The sequence below is a fragment of the Prionailurus bengalensis genome, chromosome B4 (genome assembly GCF_016509475.1).
Source record: "Prionailurus bengalensis isolate Pbe53 chromosome B4, Fcat_Pben_1.1_paternal_pri, whole genome shotgun sequence".
NCBI classification, from domain to species: domain Eukaryota; kingdom Metazoa; phylum Chordata; class Mammalia; order Carnivora; family Felidae; genus Prionailurus; species Prionailurus bengalensis.
The window spans coordinates 6454045-6479127 of NC_057358.1; the positions used below are offsets into that span (position 1 = coordinate 6454045).

Sequence of the window (25083 nt, forward strand, 5' to 3'; positions counted from 1 at the left end):
CTCTTCTCCTGCGGACCGAAAGAATTATCTAGAGCTACTGACCAAGAAACAGAAGAGGCACAGAGAATTTGGTTTAGAAATTGTTTTTTAAAGGTGTGCCTGGGGGGCTCGGTCAGTTATGCACCCAACTTCGGCTCAGATCACGATCTCACAGTTTGTGAGTTCGAGCCCTGCGTCGGGCTCCGTGCTGACGGCTCGGAGCCTGGAACCTGCTTCAGATTCTGCGTCTTCCTCTCTCTCTCTGCCCCTCCCCCACTCACGCTCTGTGTGTGTGTCTCTCTCAAAAATAAACATTAAAGAAAAATCAGAAAATAAAAGAAAAATGTTTTAAAGTAGCTGTATGTGAGTAAGTAGCAATGGAGACAAGGAAAAAGAACCCAGAGTTGAGACATTCTTATATTGACCTGAGAATACGTGAAATGTCCCCCTCACAGACTGGGAAGGGTCAGACAGCCGCAAAGGGGCTCACTTACCTGTGGTGTCCAAGGGAGAGAATAAACAAAGGTCATGAGGTATTTTCTCAACAGGCACTGTGGATGGCAATCTGCAGATCAAGAAAACGAAATGATCATGGGTCGCACCCTTTAGAAGACACTAGTCCATTCCAAAGTCCTTTCACAACTGAAAGGGGCTGTTCCAGAAACCCTAGGACACATGCAGGTAGCGGCAACACCAATACCCATGGGGAAGATCATTTCACACAAGTCGCTCCCCAGTTCTTACCATAACCCTAAGAAGCCAGCGAAACATCTCCCCCTTGAGTGGACATCACTAGTCAGTGATGTCCTTCTAGGTCGTTCCAGGCTTTGCCTCTTGCTACAGAATTACAATAACATCCTTAATTATGTTCTTAGACCCAAAGAAGTATTAGCTTGCAGAGACTTGAATGCGAATCAGACTTGTCTTCAATGCCTAATTGGGAACTACCACTGTCTGGTGGCCTTTGATCTCTGGCATCTGGGCCGGTGTGGGTCACGGCTACATGAAAAGGATCTTCACAGAAAGCCTGTGAACGGATGGGTCTTGAAATGCCAGGTGGGCCTAGCCTACGACAGAGTTTTGTGGTATGGTTCGGGAACCGCTTGCTGAATATTTTCTAAAAAATGTAGCCAGGGGGAAAAAGAGGCGTGTCGGGTCTCACAGGGTATCCACGCTGGCTGTGCGGAAGAAACCACACCGTCGAAGAGTGACATGAGCTCAAAGTAAACCATGACGAGACCACAGTTGGGGCAGCTACAGCACCGGTTCTCAAAGTGGGGTCCCCGGAACCAGCAGACCGGCATCACCTGGGAACTTGTGAGACGTACAGACGGTCAGGCCCCACCGAAGACCCGCTCAGCCGGAAAGTTTGGACACGGGGGTCCGGCAGCGTGTGTGTTTTATCGAGCTGCCCCGGTGACCACGGGTCCACGGACCGCAAACCGGGGAGTTAACGAATTCAGATTTGGGTTCCATGGTGGGACGGTTGATTATTACTTCCTCTCTATTTCAGCCTCCTCCAGACACACCTGGAGTCGCATTAACCTGATACACTGGGTTTCGAAACGAAGGTACGAAAAATGCCCCCCAAACTGTTACTTGCATTCAAGTGACAATACAGCTATTATTACATTTCATTTTATTTCGACGTGAGCCTGGGGAGATGCAAAAATGCTGGTCTTAAATTCCTTTCCCTCAGTGTATTTTTATGAAGAAAACGGAGCCAGCTGGCAAAGGCAGAGAAGAAACGCGGCTTCCTCGAGCGGACCCTGCTGGGACCGGGCAGAGCTGGCATCAGGCCGAGGGCCGCCTGGCAGGCCGGCCGCGACCAGGGACGCCCGCGTGCTGCGTGCGGGGCAGGGGCGGCTGTGCGTGACCGTGGGGGCATCGTACACCGCTGTCACCTTTAGGGTGCCAAGTGCTAGCTAAGTCCCTAAGGAAAACAGCGACGCCTCCTGCCCTCCACAAAGACAACACTGTAGAGTTGATCGCACAGTTCGGGGGGAAAAGAGAAACGAAAACTTACTGTTTTTCCGGCTGCACGACTGCGATCTTTCTCTTTTTTTGTGCTGGAAAACAGGCAAGACAGGGCAAAAGGACAATCAGCTTTGCTCCCCAGTTGGGCAAAAGCTTTTTTTAAAAAATGCCTTCAAGTAAAAACTATGTCAGTTCTAAAGTAACGGTTTGAACACTGAAAAGTTATTCTATTCATGCCACAATTTTACCTCAGTTTCTTCTAGCATTAGACCGTGACTCATCAGAAATGAAGTCTAAACAGAATTTAGTGCATTTAATCTTACCACTACACTAGCTACGTTATTCTAAAATGTGCTTTTAATAAGAAAGAAAGAGCACACATATCATAGTCACCTAATCCACCTGGTAGGACAAATTGTTGCGAGCAAGATTATCCAGAAGGATTGTTTGTTTTTTCCCCACAGAAAGCGTGGGAAGTCAAATAATATTACCATACGGCATACTCCCAAATTAGGATTAGAGGTATGTTTTTGCACTAAAGTATTATTACTGGCAGGAGGATTAGTACCCCGTAAATATGTCTGACGAATATCGACGTAACCCAGCCAATAACTATTTTTCAGACAAGAAGACTTACAGTTTACATAACGTATTCGGAGCACCTTACCAAAGATAGACCTAAGACCGTGGCACCACTTAATGCTGGCACAGACAATCCCACATCTTCCAGCATATGTGTAATTTCAAGAAAAAAGTTTTAAGTTTATTTTTTGAGAGTGAGAGAGAGAGAGAGAGAGAGAGAGCGAGCCAGAATCCCAAGCAGGCTCTGAGCTGTCAACGCAGAGCCCAACGTGGGGCTTGATCCCATGAACCTCGAGATCACGATCTGAGCCAAAAATCAAGAGTCAGACGCTTCACCCCCTGAGCCACTCAGGCACCCCTGAACAGAATTTCTAAAGCTACCGGAGTTTAGATTATTTAGATTTATAGTTTGCCTCTTCAGAACAAATGCGTGACTGAATCCGGTCATGCCTGGCTCTCTGGCCAGTGGAGTCAAGAGTCTGTGGCACTTTAAGTGAGAAGAAAAAAATCAGAATGCCTTTGATAATGAAAAAGTTTTTCTATGCTCAAAATTTTACGAATAGCTTAAAGTGAGGGCCAAGATACTACTCTCGTTGGATGATTCATCGAGCAATACTGTGGATGGGGGAGAAGAATCCCTTAAAATCCACCTGTGTGTAATCTGGGCTACTTACTTTGTGGCACACAGGTAATGTATCATCCCACTCTTTTTGAGTGAGTGGGGGGGGGGGAGCACGAGTGGGGTAGGGGCAGAGAGAGGAGACACAGAATCTGAAGCAGGTCCAGGCTCTGAGCTGTCAGCACAGAGCCCCACGTGGGGTTCGAACTCACAAACTGCAAAGTCAGATGCTCAACGGACCGAGCCACCCACGCACCCCACTGTCCCACTCTTAATGAATATCGACTAGGACTCAAGTGCCCTTCAAAATCTGACATCAGGGAACAGAACTGATATAGGATGGAAGCTTCCTTTCTAGCAATACTCTGAGCATCTACATACGGGAACCATGTCGTAGGAAGTTAGAAAGTAAAGCTAGCATATAAATTAATAAAGGAAATACTAGCAATATCTATTTCACAAAAATTAAAATCCCTTTTCTTTAAGGGCTCATAATTTTAAATAATACTCTTGATAAACATCAGGGTGCAATAAAAATGCCATGATATATTAGTTTTGAAGATTTTTAAAGGTGCCATTTCAGGATAATGATCTACAACAGCACATGTTAAAACACACACTGCTATATATATTCAAGAGACAGAACTGTTGTATTTAAGAACACAGAGTTAGTTCTGGGTTAAGTATTAATATTGTTTTAATTCGGCATTTTTGTGATCAGAAGGACATTATACACTTCAAACTACAGTTGAAATCTCACTGGTTGGTTAGTGCTAAGAGTAGCTGTTTATATGTTATGTCAGTAAATTATTATGGTCAATGAGGATTCTTTCAGGGTAAATCTCATGAGAAAAACTAGTTCTCTCTCAGACATGCTGATACAAAAACACAGTATTTAGCTTAAATGTTCTCTAATCAAAATAACGAATTGTATACCAAACTGGGAGTCAAGATTTCTTTCATATTTTATTTATTCTATATATGTTATATATTATTTTATACAACGTACATATATTATTCTATTTACTTTGAATTTTATCTCTGCCACTCTGGGACCTTCAACCGCCTTAGCATTCTGACTTTGTTTGTCAACCTGTGAGATGCTTACAAATATTCATCTCACAAAGACATTGAAAGCATACATGAGGCAAAAATATCGGCACTCCACAGAACATCTAACAGCAGTTCTGTGTTTTACAACTTAGCTACACTATTTACAAAACTGTCTATTGATAAAAATAAATAAATAAATAAATAAATAAATAAATAAATAAATATAAAATTTTAAAAAGGGGACGCCTGGGTGGCTCAGTCGGTTCAGTGCCCAACTCTTGATCTCAGCCCAGGTCATGATCCCAGGGTCATGGGATAGAGCCTAGCACTAGAGCTTAAGATTCTCTCTCTCTCTCTCTTCCTCTGTCCCTCTCCCCTGCTCGTGTACTCTCTCTCTAAAAAAAAAAAAAAAAAAAAACAAAAAACAGGGAGACCTGGGTAGCTCAGTCGGGTGAGCGACCGACTTCAGCTCAGCTCATGATCTCACGGTTTGTGAGTTCGAGCCCCGCGTCGGGCTCTGTGCTGACAGCTCGGAGCCTGGAGCCTGCTTCGGATTCTGTGTCTCCCTCTCTCTCTGCCCTGTCCCCACTCGCACTCTGTCTCAAAAATAAAAACTGAAGAGTCTCATAAATATGGAGAACAAACTGAGGGTTGCTGGAGGGGGATGGGTGACGTGGGTCAGGGGCACTAAGGAATCTACTCCTGAAATCATTGTTGCACTAGATGCTAACTAATTGGGATGTAAATTTCAAAAATAAAAATAAAAAATAAAATTAAAAAATAAATAAATAAACATCAAAAAAACTTTTAAAGAAAATAAAATACACAAAAGACACACAAAAAAATGGTCTATTTACTCCCCCACCCACGCTGGCTGCAGATGCCGTCCACACTGGACGATACTTACAGACTGTTTTGTGCGGTGTGGTCAAAGGGTACGAATTCGCCTCACACCAGCCCACCGGGAAGATGTCCATGGATTCTACATCAACAATAAACTCCGGAGCAGGAGTCTGTAGGCCTGCATTGGACAAGTCAAGACAACAGGCACAGATTTTACCAAAAAGAGCCAGAAGAAGAAAGGAAAATACAAGCATCCCTGAGATGAGGAAAACATTTCCCGGAACATGGAACAGAAAACTTGGAACAGTCTTAACGACAGATACCGATACCTGGAACAGACTACAAGGGGTTCAAGTAAAGTAGAGACTCCAAAAGTCTAAGACTCTTCCTACTGCAAACGGCGGAGGGAAGGGCGGAGAAAGGAATCTGGGAACAACGGGCACTGGAGCCTGAAAGCACCTTTAAACCTAAGGGAATGCACCTGAGCTCGCGGTCGGGGCCACAGCACACGTTTAAGCCAGCAGACACACTTCCTGCTTAGCCAAGGTCAACCTTCAGCCAGGGGAAGTTCGCATCACGGTTAAAAGGAAGTAGTGACGCACAGCAAGCCGGGTTTTGAGCAGTGAAGACAGACGATACTATTTCTCTAGGGAACTCATTCACTGATCAGTTTGACTGGGGTTGCTTGTTTCGAGCTCCTTGGGGGACCGCGGACTGCCACCACGTTGCACAAAACCGTTTACGCCGGAGTGTGTTTTCCAGTGGGGTCGGCCTGTCACCCCGTTTCACGGTCCTACGAATGCCTCGTGACAAAGCAGCACCACAGCTATGAGACTCGGAAAGAAGGAACACATCTGCATGTAACATGAGCCAAGGTTTCACGGAGCTCTGGCTATAGGGGTCAGTATGGAACCCAGCAAGCTAGTGAGAAGAAGAAACTTCTACACAGACTCAGCAATTCTTTGGGAAAGAAAAAGAAAACACTGAAGGAAGACACTTGTGAACTAAGAATCAAAAGCAAAGAACTCTTAATAGACACGGGCTCACCGGCTCTGAGCACCTACCCTTGCTTTGCTCTGGTGTCTTCACTGAGAATCAAGGCGAAAACCACACAGTAGAACCCCCTCACACATCCGCGTCACCACACCACATCTGATGAATTTTAAGTCGGATCCCCCCCAAAACTTAGCTTCATGAAGCGTGATTCCAGCAGACGTAGGACGGTCCCACCCGTTGTGACTCTGACATTCGCTGCACTGGCTTCTACCCCTTACTTCTCATCATAAAGTAGATACTGCAGTAAAGGAGCATGTTATTTGATACACGTGGGGTCCTGATTCAGCGCTAACCCAGCGAACACTCTGACAGCACATTCTTACACACACACACACACACACACACACACACACGATCATCGCCATTAGTCACGTTCGACAGTTGATCCCTTCTCAAAAAAAGCAGTACCACGATTACCGATCCCAAATGCCCTTTTGCCCAATTCTCCCATAAGGTGAAGCATATATGAGTTAAAGGAAGCCAAACAGGTTGACAGAGATTATTTCTCGACACAGTCGAGTGAATGGAAATCATTTCCGTCTCATAGGATGACTCAACCACTACTGACCCTACTTGCCAAAGAGACCCTCAAATAAACACGACCACATGTAAGACAGAGAAGTAAAGAAACTTGCCAGGGAGCTTCCAAAGTGGAAGTTATTGTCCCTGTCCCGAAGGGCACACGAGTCTCAGCAGGGTCGAACGAAGGGGGTCACTGAGCTGTTCCCTCATTAACTACAGGGCACGTTCTCACGCTCAGATTCCCTAAAATAGCACGGGTTTCTGAGCTACTCACCAACTGTGCTAAGGGGATGAATTCATCTACGATAGACATTTGTATTTCTGGACTTAACGTTTAGATGCAAACCTGATTTTCGAGGTCAAAGGAGTGCTTCCAAAAGAAGCAGAAGGTGAATTTTATAGCCTATTCCTTCCTGAACTGTGACCTTCATCTTCCAATATTCTGCTGGTTCAAACGTCTCTTGGTATTAATGCTTTAATATATACACTTCCGTAACAGTGTTTACATTAATATATTGATATGGCTGTCTTTACCATACCTTAGAATTCTTTGATCATGCTCTCCATTCAAAACAAATATTTACAAGCTACAATGTGTCAGCTACTAGGCCTTCCAGGAAGTTACCGCCCTGTCTTCCTCGTACTTTGAAATCTAACCCACTAAGGCATCTATTAAATATGAACTGGTGGAAACGTGGATTATTTATCACCCAGAGACGTTTTCCTGACCCTGAAACTTTTCCAACCCTCCTCTGAATGATGGACACCAATTCCTTATTTCTCTTTATCAATCTTATGCAGTATCTAGATATATCTGGCTGGACTCGGGATAATCTTTTTAAAAATAACGTACTATTTTTCAAGAGCAGGGAGCCACGAGCTTTTATAAAAAGCAATCCATGAAAAACATTAGGCGATTCTCCTTACTCTGGAGTCTCCAAACCTGCCAATGCAAAAGCTTAGTGGCTCATTTCAGTAGTCTGACCATTTCCTAGGAAACCCTCTTGTGAACAACACAAGGTCAGGTTCAACCCCGGACCTCACTGCAGCTGTATCAGTCGATACGGAGTCCGCTCATTCATTCCTCCCCAGAACTTTCATCTGAAAAACCATCGGGAAGCCTCGATCTCTATCTGCCTAAATGAATTATGGTATATCGTATGATGGGATATTCTGCCATTTGGAACAAAAGATCGAGAAACCACTTCATACACTTACACGTAGAGACGTGTCCATGTTTTGTTGGATAAAAGAAAAGCAGAGGGCAGAACACAACGTGTGTGTATAGTAGGTTATCATCTGTTTAAAAAGGGGAAATAACGTATATTTACACGTGCATACGACAGACCTGGAAGGAAGTACAAAACGCTAACAGTGGCTGTTTTGCTGGGAAAGGAGCTTAGACACTGAGGAATGGGGCAGGAGGGGGAGAGAAACTTTTACGCATTTTGGCCCTTGCGAATGAATCGACTAATTCACAATCGCAACCTCACTTTCACCACAATAACAACGCAACACAAAACGCTCTGGGAAGAAAGGAGTCACGTGCCTGAAGAGTACTGCCACAGAGGCCGGAGTCATGAAGGACAAGTGAGCTTCACAGAAAATAAAACCAGACCGCGATGAATCATCTCACTGCTAAGCGGGGAAAGACGTTCCACGCTCACAAAGCAAACGTGAGGCGTATAAACTTCTCAGAGCCACTTTGGAGCCTGCGAAGACTTCCGCGATTCGCTGTACCCCGCGACCGTGACGTCGGATCCGTGGATGGCCACCCCTTCCACGAAGTCCCAATGTCCTTCCTACCGCACGGGCTCCAGGAAGAACGAGCCCCACACCTCAGTTCAAAGGCAGGAAGGGAAGAAAGGCACGAGGTGTTTAAGGAAGGAAGTCAACCTTGCTCAGAACCCTCAGGAAGAGAGGCCGCAGCAAATCGTGACAGGCTCACGCGTGCGATGGAAAGACGGGGCGTCAGAGGGAAGAAAGCTGCTTGGCGATCTGGGAGCCGGCAAGACGGGGGCCGGAAACCCCGTGTGCCGGCCGCCAGCCTCCTCTCGTCTGCAGGAGCCCCTCTACGAAGCCAGACTGCCACGGCCCTCCGCCAGCTGTGGGGCCAAATTCCTAAGGAACGAGGGACGGGCAATGCTGTGGATGGCAAGACCAGGACGGGACGGGAAGCAGGCCACCTGGAGGGAAGCGACAGAAAGGGGACCCGGGGTGCGTGTGCGTGTGGAGAGGGACACTCACGGGTCCGCAAACGCTCGCCGCACAGCCCGCAGGCCCGACACTTGGCAGGTGCGCGATCTTCACCGACAACCCAAAGCGACGGGGACTGGGTCTGTCCCCGTTTTCCAGATGGGTAAACCGAGGCACAGAAAAAGGCCAGAGAGGAGAATCTGACCGTAAACAATCGAACGCTGGGGGCCTTAGGAGAAAGCATTTCGGGTGGGTGCTTTTCTTCCTTTGTGCCGTGTTTGTTTCTGGGTTTGGGTTTGATTTAGTTTGGTCGGTTTAGCGCCTGTCCCGTTCCTATTTGGGCCCCCATATCCCTCCTGCACGGTCCCCACGATGAGGTGGCCCCTGCCGCCCCCCACAGAAGGGGAAGGAGGCCTGCCCCCTCCCCACGGGCAGACGACGGCGGGCTGGGGCCTCTGAAACAGGAAGGCGGCCCGACAGCAGTCCCGTCCATGCTCACGGCAGCTCAAAAGCCCAAGTTAGGTGTGGGTCCTGTAAGCAGAGCCCCTGGAGAGGCGATCCGCCAGCCGCCCGCCAAAAGCCTTCCCCCCAGTTACACATTTCGCCCAAGACTTTGCCTAAAACAGGCGGTTCTGTCGCGGGCCACCAAGGCCCTGTCTCATCGAGCATCAGCTTTAGGGACAGAACAGACCGGGGAGGATGCAAAGCCTGTGCCTGCAGACCGTACCCACTGTCCGACCGGCTTCTTTAACTTTCGGGAAACCCTGCTCCAGGCCCCTGATCTGCTGACACAGCTTCTCCCAAAATTGTCTCAAGCAGGCCGTCCCTCCTTTTCAAGATTTTAAAACCACCCACGCTGGCTTGAAATATAATTACTTTCACATTTGCATTTTCCCTTGTTCGGTTTTTGCAAGCCTCGGCGAAACGCTTATTAACCACCTGACTCTTCCACAAATTACAGAAAGGCTTAAGGGGCACTTTCCTGCACCTGCTCTCCCATATATGAGAGGTGGCCTCGACGGGAGCTCCTTTAGACCACGCCACGCCTTGCCCGTTAGATCTCAGCGTCCTTCACAAACCCTAGCACCCAGAACAACCATCTGGGGAGGGGGCATTTACTTTTTTAAATGTTTATTTACGTTTGAGAGAAAGACAAAGTGAGAGAACACAAGGAGGAGAGAGAAAGAGGGAGACAGGGGAACGGAAGTGGGCTCTGTGCTGATGGCAGAGAGCCCCCATGTGGGGCTTGAACCCACAAACCGTGAGATCGCGACCTGAGCTGAAGTCAGACGCTTAACCGACTGAGCCACCCAGGCGCCCCTGGGGAAGGGGATTTTAAAATGCAGATTCCTGGACCCCGCTTGGGATTCAGATGCACTAGGTCTGTGGTGGCCCCGGGAATCCGCATTTTAAGCTTCTTTTTAATGTTTATTTTATTTATTTTTTAAAGAGAGACACGCAGAGCGAGCTGGGGAGGGGCAGAGAGAGAGAGAATCAGAGAGAGAGAGGGAGGGAGAATCCCAAGCAGGCTGTCAGCACAGAGCCCGATGCGGGGCTCGAACCCACAAACCGTGAGATCATAACCTGAGCCGAAGTCACGGACTGAGCCACCCGGGCGCCCCAGGGATCTGCACTTTAAGACTCCTCCCGTAGATTGGGAGATGGAGGGAGTTTACTGGAACTGAAGCAAGCATAGGGAAACGCTGACCAAAGAGTTCTTGAATGTTGGTTTTATCCCACTGGCTCAAAATTCAGTTGGCAAGATAGAAATTGTTAAGGGACCGCTGTATCTTAGATCACTTTCTCGTTCGGAAACACGGGTTTTACTGATTCCTCCTTACATATGCAGCGAGCATTTAGCGAGCCAAGTGCACACGAATTCTTGTGCGGGCACTGTGCTCTGTGACAGGCAGAGACAGTACGGCCCTGTGTCACAGAGCGCCAGCGACAGCATTAGGGGGTGCACAGACACGGGAGTTCTCTGTTCTGATGGACCTCAGGCTCTGTGCAGGGAGGCGGGGCCGAAGTGAGAAGGGGCCGCCTGTCTTCCTGCTCGCCGGCCACCCCTCTTCCTGAGCCGTCACCGTCAGGTGCAAACACGACGAGGCGCACTTCCCTCTGCCAATCTCCACAACCATCCTACGAGGTACAGACCCCCATTCTACACATTTTATGCAGCTGCACCAATAAGAAAGGGGGTTTTAAACTCAGGAAGCACCCGAGGCCACACATCTAGGAGGCGGATGTGCCGTGGGGAGGCGTGCAGACGCACAGGGTATCAGGAGGAAGGCGATGGCTGTTACGGTGCAAAGCCAAGTCTCAGGGCCCCACGAAGGCACCAGGGTCCAGGGAACAACGGCAGGAGTAGGGGACGAAGATCCGGACCAAAGAGTGGCGGTGAGCCGCGAAGATGGAGATGCACGGGGACACGGGGCACTGAGGGGACTCCTTGGGCACGGGGGCGGGCACACAGATGTGAGTTACCCTACACCTGCTGGCTTGGATGGTTTTCTAGTTTCTAACGTGGGTCAGAGGGGAGACTCGAGGAGAAGAGCCAACGGGAGGGGGGGGACGACAGTGACGCCCGACTGGGGAACGCGGGCATCCACACGGGGGACGCTGTGCAGGCGGGTAAACAGGGCACCAGGGGAAAAGACTGTGATGAGCTCTGACCTTTACGTGTGAAGGTAGATGAACAAAGCAACGCCTAGAACACTCATCTAAGGAGGAGTCTGTGGGGAAGAGAAACCTGCCTGGCCTGGGGTTCTGGAAAAGATGCAGGGGAAGGCTTTGAAGGAAGGGTCAACGTAGGTCAAATACTGCAAACAGGAAAAGGGACAGAAACAACCTAGAGATGGAGAATTGTAAGCGACTGCAGGGAGCTTCTGTAAACAAAGAAACAAAAAACACAACCAATCAAAGCGACAGAGAGCATATCTCAAGCTTCTGATCAAGAAAGAGATAAAATTGAGCGTGAGGACAACTGGAGGCAGGAAAGGTGATTACTAGTAACAGGAAAGGGCATGATACCTGCCACAGGAGGGGGGAAAATGCACCCGGTCTCCCCATAGATGTTGGGGTGCTGGCCCAAATGCGAGCAGAATGAACTAGGCATGTCTTGTAATGCTGGTTTTCTTATTTTATCTTTTTAGGTGTTTATTTATTTATTTTGGGTTGAGAGAGCACAAGCAGGGGAGGGGCAGAGAGAGAGAGGGAGACAGAGAATCCAAAGCAGGCTCTAGGCTCCGAACTGTCAGCACAGAGCCTGACGTGGGGCTCGAACTCACGAACCGCGAGATCGTGACCTGAGCAGAAGTCGGACTCGGCGCTACTTTGTTTAAAAGCGATGAACTGTTGACCAGCTACCTCCACGAAAAGAATCTAAGACCTTGCATGTTCTATTTGCCACACAGCCAGGTTTTCTTTGGTGATGAGGTAGAGAAAGGGAATGCCGGTTACCGCTAACCGGACCTGGGCACCAATTCCCGCCTTCCTGTCTTCAGGGGATACAGAGCTGGGAAACAAACTCCCAGGCTCCCCTGCACGATGATCCTGAGGACAGAGCACGCTCCACCGATGGTTATCTACTCGTGGGAGGTGCGGAGGGCAGCGTGAGGCCGGGGCGGTCCTCCCGCCGGCAAGCAAAGGCCACGAAGGCTGCAGCAGCCGGCTCCACACTTCTGTTTCTGTTCATGAACTTCAACGGTCCCTGTAGACACTGCAGGGGTGCCACCGTGTCCTCACACGCTTTGCAGCTGAAGCCAGTGGCGGGCCAGCGATTGAGGCTTCCTGCCCTTGGGACTCCAAAGTGCTCTTGAAACGAAGAGTCCCCCAGTGGCCTCCTGACTTCGTGTCTGCAGTTCTCTCAGTGATCGTAGAGGCACCTTGTTTCCAGGCACAATCCCGTCTTGCTTGGAACACTGACTCTCGGGGGCGCCTCGGTGGCTCAGTCGGTTAAGCCTCCGACTTTGACTCAGGTCATGATCTTACGGTTCGTGGGTTCAAGCCCCGCATTGGGCTCTGTGCTGACAGCTCAGAGCCTGGAGCCTGCCTCGGATTCTGTGTCTCCCTCTCTCTCTCTGCCCCTCCCCCACTTGCACTTTCTCTCTCTCTCTTTCTAAGAATATATAAACACTTTAAAAATTAAAAAAAAAAAGAAAAAAGAAACACTGACTCTGTTTCTTGACTGACATCAGGGCACACAGACTGTCCCTCCAGTGTCTAAGCTCCCGAGTCCGGAAACCTTATTTCCCCTTGGTAATAAGTGACACATTTAGGCTGCCACTGAGCTACTTAACAGAGTGGATTGTGCTTTACTGCCCCACACTTCTAGAAAATCTGAATTCTGGGCCTCGACAGGCCCGAGAGGCTCACTTTTTACTGGAGTGGAGCATCTAGAACCGTGCTGTCCCAGAGAGTCTCCTGCAAGGATACAGACTTCTAGATCCGTGCTGTCCAAATCAGCAGCCGCCAGCCTCCCGTGACCACTGAGCACTTGACTGCAGGCGGTGCTACTGAGGAGCTGAAATTATAACTTGATTTCACTAAAAACAAAGCAGCCACCTGTGTCTGGAAGCCACGCGGGGGACAACACAGAACTAACATCTATTCGCAGCTCCTGAGACGGTCTCCTGCGGGAATTCTCATCTGGGATCCATGAAATTCCAAGGAGGTCTATCCACGAGCTGTTCTGAGAGGGTCCATGGATCTTCTGAAATGGCACCCAAAATTGTGTATGTGTGCAAGTGTATCTTCCAGAGTGGCAACAGCTTTCAGGAGAATCTCAAAGGGGTCCTTCCCATCCCAAATGTAAAAATCTGCTCTAGGATGGGGACCATCCTGGGGATGTCAGCACATTCTTGGTTCCAGTAAGGTCACTTGATTCAAGATAGAGTGAATTTTCCAGGACTCTGGTATAGGAACAACCTAAACCCTCCATTAAATACTTCTTCACTCCCCCCTGGTCTGAGCCCTCACCCCTATGCCGCATGGAATCAATTTTGCCATGAGGGGCTCAAGTGGGAAACTCCATTACCCTTGCTTAGTATGTTATCCCATTCATTCATTCATTCATTCATCAGATTTGAAAGTGAACAAAGTAAGAAGGCAAGGAAGGCAAGAAGCAAGCCAATTCAGCCTCTGGTCCCCATGCAGATGAGGAGAGGACAGCCTAGGAGCCTTTGAGAGGCTGGAACTGAGGAGAGGTGCCTGGTTTCAAGTCTAGGAATCAGTCAGGCCTCGAATCCCCTTGTCGATTCCACACAGTCAGGTAGACGCCTCCGCCGGGCAGGCGACTGGAGGTTCACGTGCTAGAAAACGTGCACCAGAGCGTTCTTAGAGTCAGAAGCACCAGGTCAGGGAAACGACCAGGCCAGGAAATGGCATTATGTGAGAGTCCGTGCACTGAGCGTGAAAGGTCTGCCCCTTCCTGCTGTCACCCCCAACAACCCAGGTGACCCGACTCAGGACACTGGCAGTAGCGGGTGTCAGACTGAGGACCCTGCAAGCCTGGCCCGGTCAGGGACATGCCCCATGCCAACTCTGAAGGGTGCGTGACACTTAGAGCCAGTGGCGGAAAGGAAACCAGCAGAGGCAGGCCTAGGTCGCTCACCGCAGCCAAGAAGCCAAGAGAAGATCAGACAGATCAGGAAGTGTCACTGGACAGTTCCAAAGTGCGTGCATTTGTCAAGAGGGGAAAAGGAGAGCTCACATCCGTCCCTGAACCGTCAGAGTGTCTTACGTTTAACTCCCTCCACTGAAATCCTACACGAGGCTCAGGCTTCAAGAGTCCGCCGGCTAGTTCCTGAGGGCGCTCGTCTGCGGAAATCGGGGACCACGGGCGCGCAGCCCTGCGTGTTCGGTGCTTGCTGATGGGGGATGTGAAGCTCGCGGTGACGGGATGTGAGTCCTGAACGCCAGGAAGCTACTGCCCGGAGCTATACCCGGCGAAGACTTCACAGACTGACACTCGCACAGTACGTTCTCCAGGACTGAGTGTGGAAAAATTTAATTTTCTCTAGGTTTCGTTTCAGAGGGCAGCAAAAAATAAAGATTAGGAGATGTCGGTAATACCCAAGCTCCCCTGTTCTTAAGATTTTCGTACGTCTCCGCAGACCTGAAGACTCTAGGTCGTCTTCATGTTTCTGTCCTTGTGTGTTTGTTTTTAGGACAGATCGGCACCGAAAGCAGCGGGCACCAACTCCCCTGGGACGTCATTCCCTCCCTCCACTCAAAGCACAACGAACACCAGCCGAGAGAGGCCCCCTGCCTGTTTTTCACGTGCAACAGCGCTCCCCAGGTCAAAACCAGGTTTCAGCGTCCCCTTCCAGAGCTCTCTTCAAACATTTCTGTAGTGGCGGCAACGAAAAGGGCCACATAACTTTGCAGAAATGAAGCCTGCTGGTGGCCGTACCTTTTATGGCATCAAAGGAATGTTAGCGCAAAGGCTAAAAGTCACGTATTCAGGAACATGGAGCTTCCCACATCTCTTCTGAACCGGAGGACAGGATTAATAACAAGGGGGTAAGAGAAGCCAAGGAAGGCATTGCAAAGCTGTAAGCCCTCTCAGGGAGCTAAAGCATCATGAGGACGGGCGAAGACCCTCTTGGTCCCCGAGGACAAGCATCTGGAACGCACGTAGAAGGAGCTGGTGTGGGGCGGGGGCAGACGCATGAATGCAGGGCCGTGACGCTGACATCACCACGAACAGCAACCTCTACTATACGGGTCAGGCTTATAACTGTCGACCTGACCGCCTCGAGCAGAGTACTGACTCAGGAGAAACACTGCAACGTCCTCTCTAAATCAAAGAAACCCCATCACCCTTGCGCTCACCGTCCGCGGTTCCGGAGAGCTCCCAATCTTTCCAAATGTGCACCCAAAGCAATACTACCTTCGTCTCCCATATCTCATCCATGGCCCCCCCCCTTCAACATCGGCTCTTTTATAGACACTTAAAGAACCGACCTCCAGAGACGTCATGTATTAAGTAGAAAATGATCACTTTAATTACCTAACAGTGGTCAATTAGCCATGTGCTGAAAATACTTCAAATCAACTTAATGCATAAAAATAACTAATGAATTGTTATGAAGTATTTGATCTGTTTCAAGCGTCAAGTAAACGGTCTATAACCAGAATCACCATCATCATGAAAATAATTTAACAGCCACAAAGTGACCATAGCGAATCTCTAACATGCATTCCCAGGACAAAGGAAAGAGAACAGTATATACATAAAACTGAGGAATAACAAGAAATAAATGCCATCAAGTTCACTGGCACTTTAAAAGGTAATATTCAGTGGGGGCCCAAAACAACCCCCCCCAAAAAAACCCAAAATACAATCGAGAGCCAAGAGACAAAATGGGATTTTACTTTATTCGATCCAACGAACACAGGATTTCGATCCAGAATTCTACGTGGATAATATGCAACAAAATGTTCATAAAAAATTTTTTTTCTTAACGAGTAAGGGCTGGGAAAAAATGGACAATCTACTTATTTTCTGCTCTGCTTCCTAACGCTAACTGATCTCGCTGCTACAGGATAAAAAAGCACTCTGGAGAATAACAGCTGACATGAGCTGCCTCACATTTGTTTGCTATAAAAATGGAAATTTATATCCCAGAGAAAAACAATATTAAGGAGAAAAGCCTGTCAGAAATGTTAACTCTACCCTGTTGCCGCTCACCCCTGTTTTTAAGAATTGGGAATCTGTAGGGTTGGGTGAACTAAGCAACGGAGATGTCAAGGAGAAGGAAACTGACCCCAGGCATATCGTAACGTTCCTCCAACTATAAAAATCAGGACATGCTTTGCGTGCGTGTCTGTGTTAGGTAATTAACAGCTGTAGAGCACTCTGGAACTACAAACCGCTGAATAAATAATGACTGCCAAAGAATTTTAACGATGATGTGCTAAATAATAATGATGAAACATGGGCTTTGAACTTTACCGCGTCTGCTTTCGAATGAATCGCGCAAGCAAGGTCCCGATCTCGCAACATGGCTTAGCCCAGTATGAGGTGGCAAGTCTGATGGAGCGATGGGAAGTCACGGAAGGGATCCTGTGTTTCCAAGAGCAGGTGACTCAACTTTACACGTAGTGACGGAAGTAAGGTCGCGTTCTCTTCCCGCGGCTGCAGAAAGAGCCCCCTTCCACCTGTGTCTGCCTGCACTGTGGCTGATTCCTACCAGAGGCCATTTTACTCGAAGAGCCACCAAGCAATCAACCTTTTGAGAATTTTCTTTTAGTTCAAGTTGATTTTGAAATCCTAACCCACGGTAACATTTTAAACTGTTTTCCTGGGAATTGAGGACACAGGCGACGCTCACCTGCCGTCACTGTTCTCTCCCCTTTTCACTCCCTTGGACTCTACTATTTAGGAGATCGTCAGCCTCAGAACTTTTGGTGCTTTTTAGATGTGCTCTTCCTAAAGAGATAGGAGGAAGATACGAGCACCACTTCCGTGGCCTTCCAAACTTTCCATTCCAGTGGTGGTAGGGGATGCCATGGAAGTTAAAATATGGGCCGAGAGAGCTACCATGATTTTCTCATTCGCGACTAGTCTTGTTTTTCCATATACCTTTAAAATAATTAATGTCATGAGACTGAGATACAAATAAACCCAAAGAATTCAGATCACGGAAAAATGGGAAAAACCTTACAGATCCGACTCATCTGAATTCTTCGTCACTGGAAACAAAACACACAAAATGTAGTCTTTCCAAATCTAAAATCTGATCAAGGTTCTGCTTATAAAGTAGAATGTTCTGTGAATTATCTGCACAATTATAAACAAACTATAGCTATAAACAACAGTTTAAACATCATTAAACACGTAAGGCTAAATCTTGTGTATTACATATTTAGGGAGAAAGTCATCTCTAGTTACTATTTCGAGGTACAACTAAAGATCCATGGAAGAAACCAACGTACAGAGTGTTATTCACAGTGAATTGCAAATATATAATTTTATCCTCATAATAACCAAGACCTCAAATACCAGTTTTCGTGGCTCGTATTAATTTAATTGTGACACTAGCTTTTATAATCACAGATGCAAAAAGACCACTGTGTTGCAAACATAATTATCACACCAGTGTCTCCTTTCATGAAATCATGAGTCAAGACGAGAGACTCCGAACAAATCTGTGTTTGATGAGTTTGACTCATTTAAGAACACTGAACAATTTAAGATCCGTTTAAGTAAAAGGAAGGCAAAAGGCGTTGTTTCTGAGAAGTACTACGTGCACCCTGCCACTTCCAGACGCGCCCTAAGTTCCCCAGAACGACCGCCAACGGTGCGTACCTTCCAGGTGAAGCCACATCAGCCGCCCCTTCACGCTGACCACAGAGGCCACGCAGAGCTCTCCCGGGTTCCTGGGGTTGACGGCTTCCAGTTTCATGTTCTTTGTGAAACCCCTACTGAATGACGTCTGAAAGAGAAAAGAGCGGACACTGAGCCAGAGGGCACCACGGCAGGGGATCGCGCAACAGAGGGGCCCGCGGGGGACGCACGCCCACGCGCACGCGCACGCACGCGATGCACGCGGATCTCCTCCATAAGACAAACGTTTCTCCTGCCGTTCGCGAGAAAAGAACCATGCCCAGTTTGTTTTCATCCCAGAGCTAGAACTCCGCGGGCAAACAGCAGGCGCCTAATAATATCTGTCCAGTGAGAGGGTGGATATGGTCTCTTTCTAGGCCCACGCATGCCCTTATTTCCACGCGACCACAGACATGCAAATCATTTCTTTTCCTTCCCTATGCTTCTCACTCACATCACGCCTGGGCATATTCGAGGGTGTGAGGAGACAGCCTGAGTCTCCATGTGGCCTGAAGAACACCCACTAGCGTTGTTTATAGTGGTCTACTGGTGACGAATCCCCATGGTTTTATCTGAAATGGTCTTTGTGTTACATGTATGCCTTGGGCTTACTTTTATTTACGTTCTAAATTCACTTCTTCTTAAAAGTTTGCACACAGGAGGGGCGCGTGGGTGGCTCAGTCGGTTGAGTGTCCCATTCTTAGTTTCAGCTCAGGTCGTGATCTCACAGTGGTGGGATCGAGCCCCGCATCGGGCTCTGAGCTTGGGAGTCTCTCTCTCCCTCCCCCTCTCTCTCTCCAAATAAATAAACAAACATTAAAAAATAAAAATAAAAATTTACACGTAGGAAAATTCGCTCTTTTCGGTGCCCTGTTCCTGAGGCTCCCGTCCAGTCGTACGGTCATGACGTCAATCAACACGCAGAGGAGTCCCTTCACCTCCGAAATGCTTTTGCACTGGCCCTTCGGTGATCAATCCCTCCCAGACTCCCAATTCCTGCACCACGGGCCCGTCTTCTGTTCCCAGAGTTGTGCCTTTTCCATAATATCACAAAAACGGAACCATACACGGTGCGGTCCGGCTTCTTCCACTTAAGCAAAACGCATTTGACATTTCATCCACGCTACCGCACGAACGGAAAGTCCATTCTGTTGTGCTGCTGAGTAGTTTCTGTAGATGTGCCACAGTCCATCTCTTAACCACCTGAAGGACATCCGAGCTGTGTCCAATCGCTGGCGGTCGCGAATAAAGCCGCTGTAAACAGTCAAGCGCAAGTTTCTGTGTGAACAGGGTGTATCAGTCTGCTTGCGATGCCCGAACGCAATACCACAGACTGGGTGGCTTTACCCACAGAAATTCACCTCTCAGTTCCAGAGCCTGCAAGTCGGAGATCAACGTGTCAGTAGGGCCGCTTTCTTCTGAGGACTCTCTGTGGCTTGCAGACAGCCACCTTCTCCCTGTATCTCCGAACGTTCCTTCCTCCCCGCATGCTGTCTGCATCCTAATTTCCACTTCTTGTATGGACACCACTCATTTTGGATTAAGGTCTACCCGTAGGGTTTCATGCTCCCTTAGTTGTGTCTTCAGAAACTCTAACTCCAGGGGCGCCTGGGTGGCTCAGTCAGTTAAGCGTCCAACTTCGCATCTTGTGGTTCATGGGTTTGAGCCCCGCATCGGGCTCTGTGCTGACAGCTTGGAGCCTGAAGCCTGCTTCTTCTGGGTCTCTCTCTCTCTCCCTCTCTGCCCCTCCCCGTGCTCATACTCTGTCTCTGTCTCTCTCTCAAAAATAAACAAACATTAAAAAACATTCTAACTCCACACACTTCTCACGTTCTAAGGTACTACGGGTTAGGACTTCATCATATGAATTTTGGGGAATACAACGTAGCCTATGACATAGTTTCATTTCTCTAGAAATGGAATTGCTGGACCACATGGGAAACGTACGTTTAACTTTCTAAGAAACCACCAAATGTTGCGTTCCCATCAGCAGTGTGTGGCGTTCCCGCTGCTAAACATCTTCACCAGCACTTGGTATCGGCACTTTTGCAAATTTTAACCCAACCGGTGACCAGTGTCAGCTGATCGTGGCTTGAACTTGCATCTTCCGTACGGAGAATGATGTCGAGCATTTTTTCACATGTTTCTTCGTCATTTGTGTATCTTCCTTGGTGAAGTGTCAGGTTTTTTTAAAAAACGTTTATTTATTTATTGGGGGGGGGAGGGTAGTGTGAGCAGGGGAGGGGCAGAGAGAGAGGGGGCGAGAGAGAATCCCAAGCAGGCTCTGCACTGTCAGTGCAGAGTCCGATGCGGGGCTTGATCTCACGAACCACAAGATCATGACCTGAGCTGAAACCAAGAGTCAGACACTTAACTGACTAAGCCACCAGGCACCCCAAACTGTTACCTTCATTCAGGAAATGTTACCTTTGGTGCATGTAGAATTGTGTGTTTTTTCTTTTAATACTCCACAAACATTGGTTCACTGTCTTCCGGCACCCCTCGTCTCTGATGAGAAGTTCGCTATTTACGTTGTTGTTCCTCTATTTGAAACGTATCATTTTTTTCTCTGGATGCTTTCAAGATTTTTCTCTTTACGTTTGGTTGTCAGCAGTTCGACTATGTTGGGTGTCTTTGTATTTATGTTGCTTGGGGCCCACAGAGATTCCAGAACTTTTTCATTTATGATCTCAGCTGCTTTGGTACATTCTGGCCCTTGTTTCTTCAACACAGAGGAGCTCTCCTGCTCTCATTCGCAACACTGAGGAAAATTCTGAGCCACGTGTAGAATGTCAAGTAGCAAAGACCTTTCTTGTTAAGAGTCTGCACAAATACTGGCCAAGGTTTTTTTTTTTTTTAATATTTGTTTATTTTTGAGAGAGAATGTGTGAGCTGGGGAAGGACGGTGGGGGGAAGACACAGAACCCCAACTTTCTACCTTCTCATTCATATTTTCCTTCTCAAACTTCAGCGAGCATCTGAATCATCTGGAGAACCTTTAAAAAAAAAGAAAGACTGCTGGGCCTTAGCCCAAAGTTCACGATTCATGTGATCTGCAGTGAGGCTACAGATTTTGTATTTCCAACAGGTTCCCAGGTGGTGCTGGAGGCTGGCCTCAGGACTGCACTTTGGGAACCACTACTTTACGACTCTGAGCTGAGTTTTAACGGGAGTTTTCGAACACACGTCTGCTAATTCCAACATCTGGATCATGCTGGGTTTGGCCTCTACTGATTAGCCTTTCTACAGAAAACGTGTCCGATTTTTCTGTGGCTTCGTGTGCTGACCAATTCTGAAGTCTGGACGTTTTCAATGTCGTGTCACAGAGACTCTGGATTGTGTTATGTTCTTCCCGAGAGTGCTGGTTTTCCGTGTTAGCAAGCAGTTAACTTGTTTGGACTCAAACTACATGCTCTGTCTCTTGAGAAGGAGCTCAGATCCCAGCTCAGTCTTTTGTCTTTAGCTAGGCTGCCTGGAGCTTGCCTGGAAAAGACGCACTCTGCGGATCAGCCAAAGATTTAGGCAGAGTGTATACACGGAATGTGCGGTTCCCTCTCCTGACTCTTCCCTCTCTGAGACTCCTCTCGCTTTCCAACAGGTGTGGTTGCTCACATTCTGTTATCTGCTTCATCAGGCCAGAAAGACCGTGAGTTTTATATCACTGCTTTTGTCGTCTCTTACGTCGTCCACTGCGGCTGACCTCAGGCCAGAAGACTGAAAAGAATCACACGGTCACCCCAGAGTGTTCCTTCCTTCCAAGCACCTGCTCCCCTCCAGATCTGCCCGTTTTGTTCACTCTCCACATCCCTCGGCTAGTTGCACAGGAGCCGACAGTTGCTTCCTGCCGGAGGGTCAATTCAGCAGGAGCTCAGCCGACAGACACTCCAAGCAAAACTCCCTTCTCGCACTATTTTAAAATAAGCGTAAGATTTTCCCAAAGCATCCGCTGCTATAAATTTTAATCAGATATTACAATACTGCATGTATCTATTTTGAAATACATAAACTGAAGTAAACGGGCTCCTGTAAGTACCAAGAGATTACACCCTTACTTGACCCGTGGGAGGAGGCCAAGCTAATTTGCATTCACGTATCTATTTATATACGTTACGTTGCAAGTCAATCATATCTTTATGTAACCAGAACAAAATGACCCAGCATATGCGATAAGAAAGCGATTTGTTCTTCTCCTTTATGTCTCTTTGGAAATAGGAACCAAGGAAAATTCTAGGCAGGCTGTTCTCCTACAAGTCATCCTGCCTATCCGTGCATATTATGTATTGAGCTTTTTGATAATATGACTCGATAGGCTGCCTGAAAAGCCTCTAAGTAAGTTAAAATGCATTTGATCCTCCTTAATAAGGGAAAGCTACAACCGCATAACCTATTTTCGTTTCAACTCGCTGCTTGAGGGTAATTTATAAAGATCAATGGCAAACCTGTTACCCGTGAGTTTATTTTACTAAGCATTTCGCTGTGTCAATCCATCTCAGAACCGTCTCTGATTGTTAAACATCCCCGGGGAAACGTCTCCCACGCAGCCACTTCCACACCCCCTCTCCTCTAGTGCACACAAGATGCGTGATTAAAAAATGAATTCATGATAAGCATCCCCTTAAAAAGCACTCGAGGCAAGCTAACAAAATTCAGCAGAGCACCAGGAATGCGACACCTATGCCAACAGGCAGATGACAATCCCGTCGATTACAAAAACGCAGAGCCGGGAACAAAGCGGGCATGTTTGTAACAAGTGCATTCCTAATGAATACGCCAGCACAGTCATTAAAACAGATTTCATCCTGGTAGCTAACGCCTGGGAGCTCAGAGGCCACCTGGGGATGTGGCTGCTTCCTCTACTAAATCCCATTTGGCCAGCTGCTGGCTGAACGGCAGCAGAGGACGGTGGAACCGTATTGTTGCAGAGGAAACGCCTCCTTACGCACGAAACCAGGGGACACGTCAGGATCTCCCTCCCAAGGGTGAAGAGGTAGGGAACGAATATGTCTTTGGTCGGGTAGAAAGCACAACTTCGAAGGGGTCTGGGGACGTGCTAAGTGTCTCCAGGATCCTAACTGCAAGGCAACGAGGCCAGGGCTCTGCGACAAGCACTATCACTGTAAAAGGGTTAGTAAGACTGCACTGGACTTGATAAGCCCCGGGAGCTAGCCAGCGGCTACCCTCTCGGGGGCACCTCCGAGCGCCTACACGTATGGGGGAGGGTCCCCACCGCACAGACCACCGCGCCTCACCACGCAGATCTTTCCGTGCGCCGCAGAAGAACCAGCTTTGTGCAAAAGCAGCATCGGCCGGCAGGAAGTCCCTTTGTTGGTTTCAGGAGCCCCGATTTCCGACTCTGCCACGGATGTGTTTCTGCATTTAGTTTCTGCATTTATGGGGTCAAGCTGACCCAGTGACCGACCTACTTAATTCTTCAAAATCCACCTTGGACTTACGCTCGGTAGTGAGCTTCTCGATTGAGCCAGCCCCTTCCGCCTCTCAGCTGTCATGTGCCGTGATCCCCGTAGTACGAGTTATATTGGTGGGGTAGCAAGGAATCAGCGGCTGGAGGAGGACGTGTCCAGAAAAGGTCTCTGATTTGGGAGCACTCTGCACTGTGATGCCTGCTGTCCCCAACTGGAGGACTGAGTCTTTTTTTTTTTTCTTTAGTATAAAGAATTAACTTTCATAGCTAAATGCATGTTCAACACACTAGGCTGTATACATCGGTGCCTCATTCTGAATACAGACGTAATAATCCATGTGCCTTTTCAGAGTTCCCAGGGTTGATCCAGTCTAAATGAATACTTGATAAGCCACCTGATACAACCAACTCCTTATAACAAGTACACCCGTGTGAACACACACACACACACACACACTGCTATTTGATCAGCTCACTAGACTCAGGGGATGAAGCCAGGGGCTCTCCTGAGGCCCAGGCTCACCGTAGTAAGAAGCCCGTGCTAATCTAGAACACACCGGACCCTTCCATAAGTGAGACATGAACTTATACCGGGCCACCATACACGTAGCAGTGGCTGTGCTCCAACACCCCAGAGTAGTCACCCTAACACACAACCTGAAGGAGGCCTTTGCAAAAACTACGAAAGCTTAGTAAGGATCCTGTGGTCCACGGCAGCACACTCGTCTTGCTCACGAACGGGAAGCAACTTACAAAGTTCACGGTGAACAACATCTAGGAACAAAGCAGTAGCAAGCACCAAGCTCCTTACATTCCTGAAGCCGAAGGGAGGTGCTTCCTCGGTCCCATGCTGCTTGTGATAATCTGCCCAGTCGAAGTCCTGGCCAGAGTAACCTGCACGGGGCGAAAACACAGACGGAACAGCGTTAAGCAAATAAATAGCTTCAGAGGGTGTCACTAGTTAAATCAGTAAGCAGTGCAAATACAGGACCCTGGAGGGTGAAGTCCCTTCTTGTGCCTGACGGCACGTCAGATTTCACAGGGAACGCGTGGAAAAACACAAAGTACGAAATACAGGGCGGGTGTTCCATCGTGACCGCGATGTGGGGTCTGAAACCGCGTGAAGGGTGGCGCTGACCCACATCGGCACCCGCCGGTGGACGGACGTGCTCTGGGGCAGCAGCACCGAGACAGGATGTTACACACAACGCATTTGCGCAATGTGTTTTGCGGAAATACACAGTGATACCTCCCTCCACGTGAAGCCTGAGAGTTCCTGTGAACTTCTCGGTATCTTCGTGGAGACCGTGAGACTTTATTGGAAAACACTACCTCGGGGGAGGGTTTTTAAAGAGTAACAGAAAGTAAAACAAACAGCAAACGAGGAGTTGAGGTGTTCGTGAGAAAGAAAGCCTCCAGAGGCCGGGGGGGGTGGGCGGGCAGCCCGTCCTCGGACAGCACCCAGGGAGAGGAAGGAAATGAGCATCGGGAAAGGTGGGCCCC

The 25083-nt window shown here is 48.3% G+C and overlaps 1 protein-coding gene across 3 annotated transcripts in view; it reads right to left on the bottom strand.

Moving 5' to 3' along the window:
* The window catches only part of SFMBT2 (Scm like with four mbt domains 2), a 230144-nt gene that overhangs the window by 42050 nt on the left and 163011 nt on the right, over positions 1-25083 (bottom strand). For all 3 annotated transcript variants that reach the window (XM_043563399.1, XM_043563398.1, XM_043563400.1), the window contains 5 exons: positions 24392-24474; positions 18141-18267; positions 5118-5231; positions 2006-2048; positions 474-544 (listed from right to left, as the gene is read on the bottom strand). In XM_043563399.1, coding sequence (XP_043419334.1) covers positions 474-544; positions 2006-2048; positions 5118-5231; positions 18141-18267; positions 24392-24474 — 438 coding nt within the window. The remainder of the gene's footprint in view (positions 1-473; positions 545-2005; positions 2049-5117; positions 5232-18140; positions 18268-24391; positions 24475-25083) is intronic.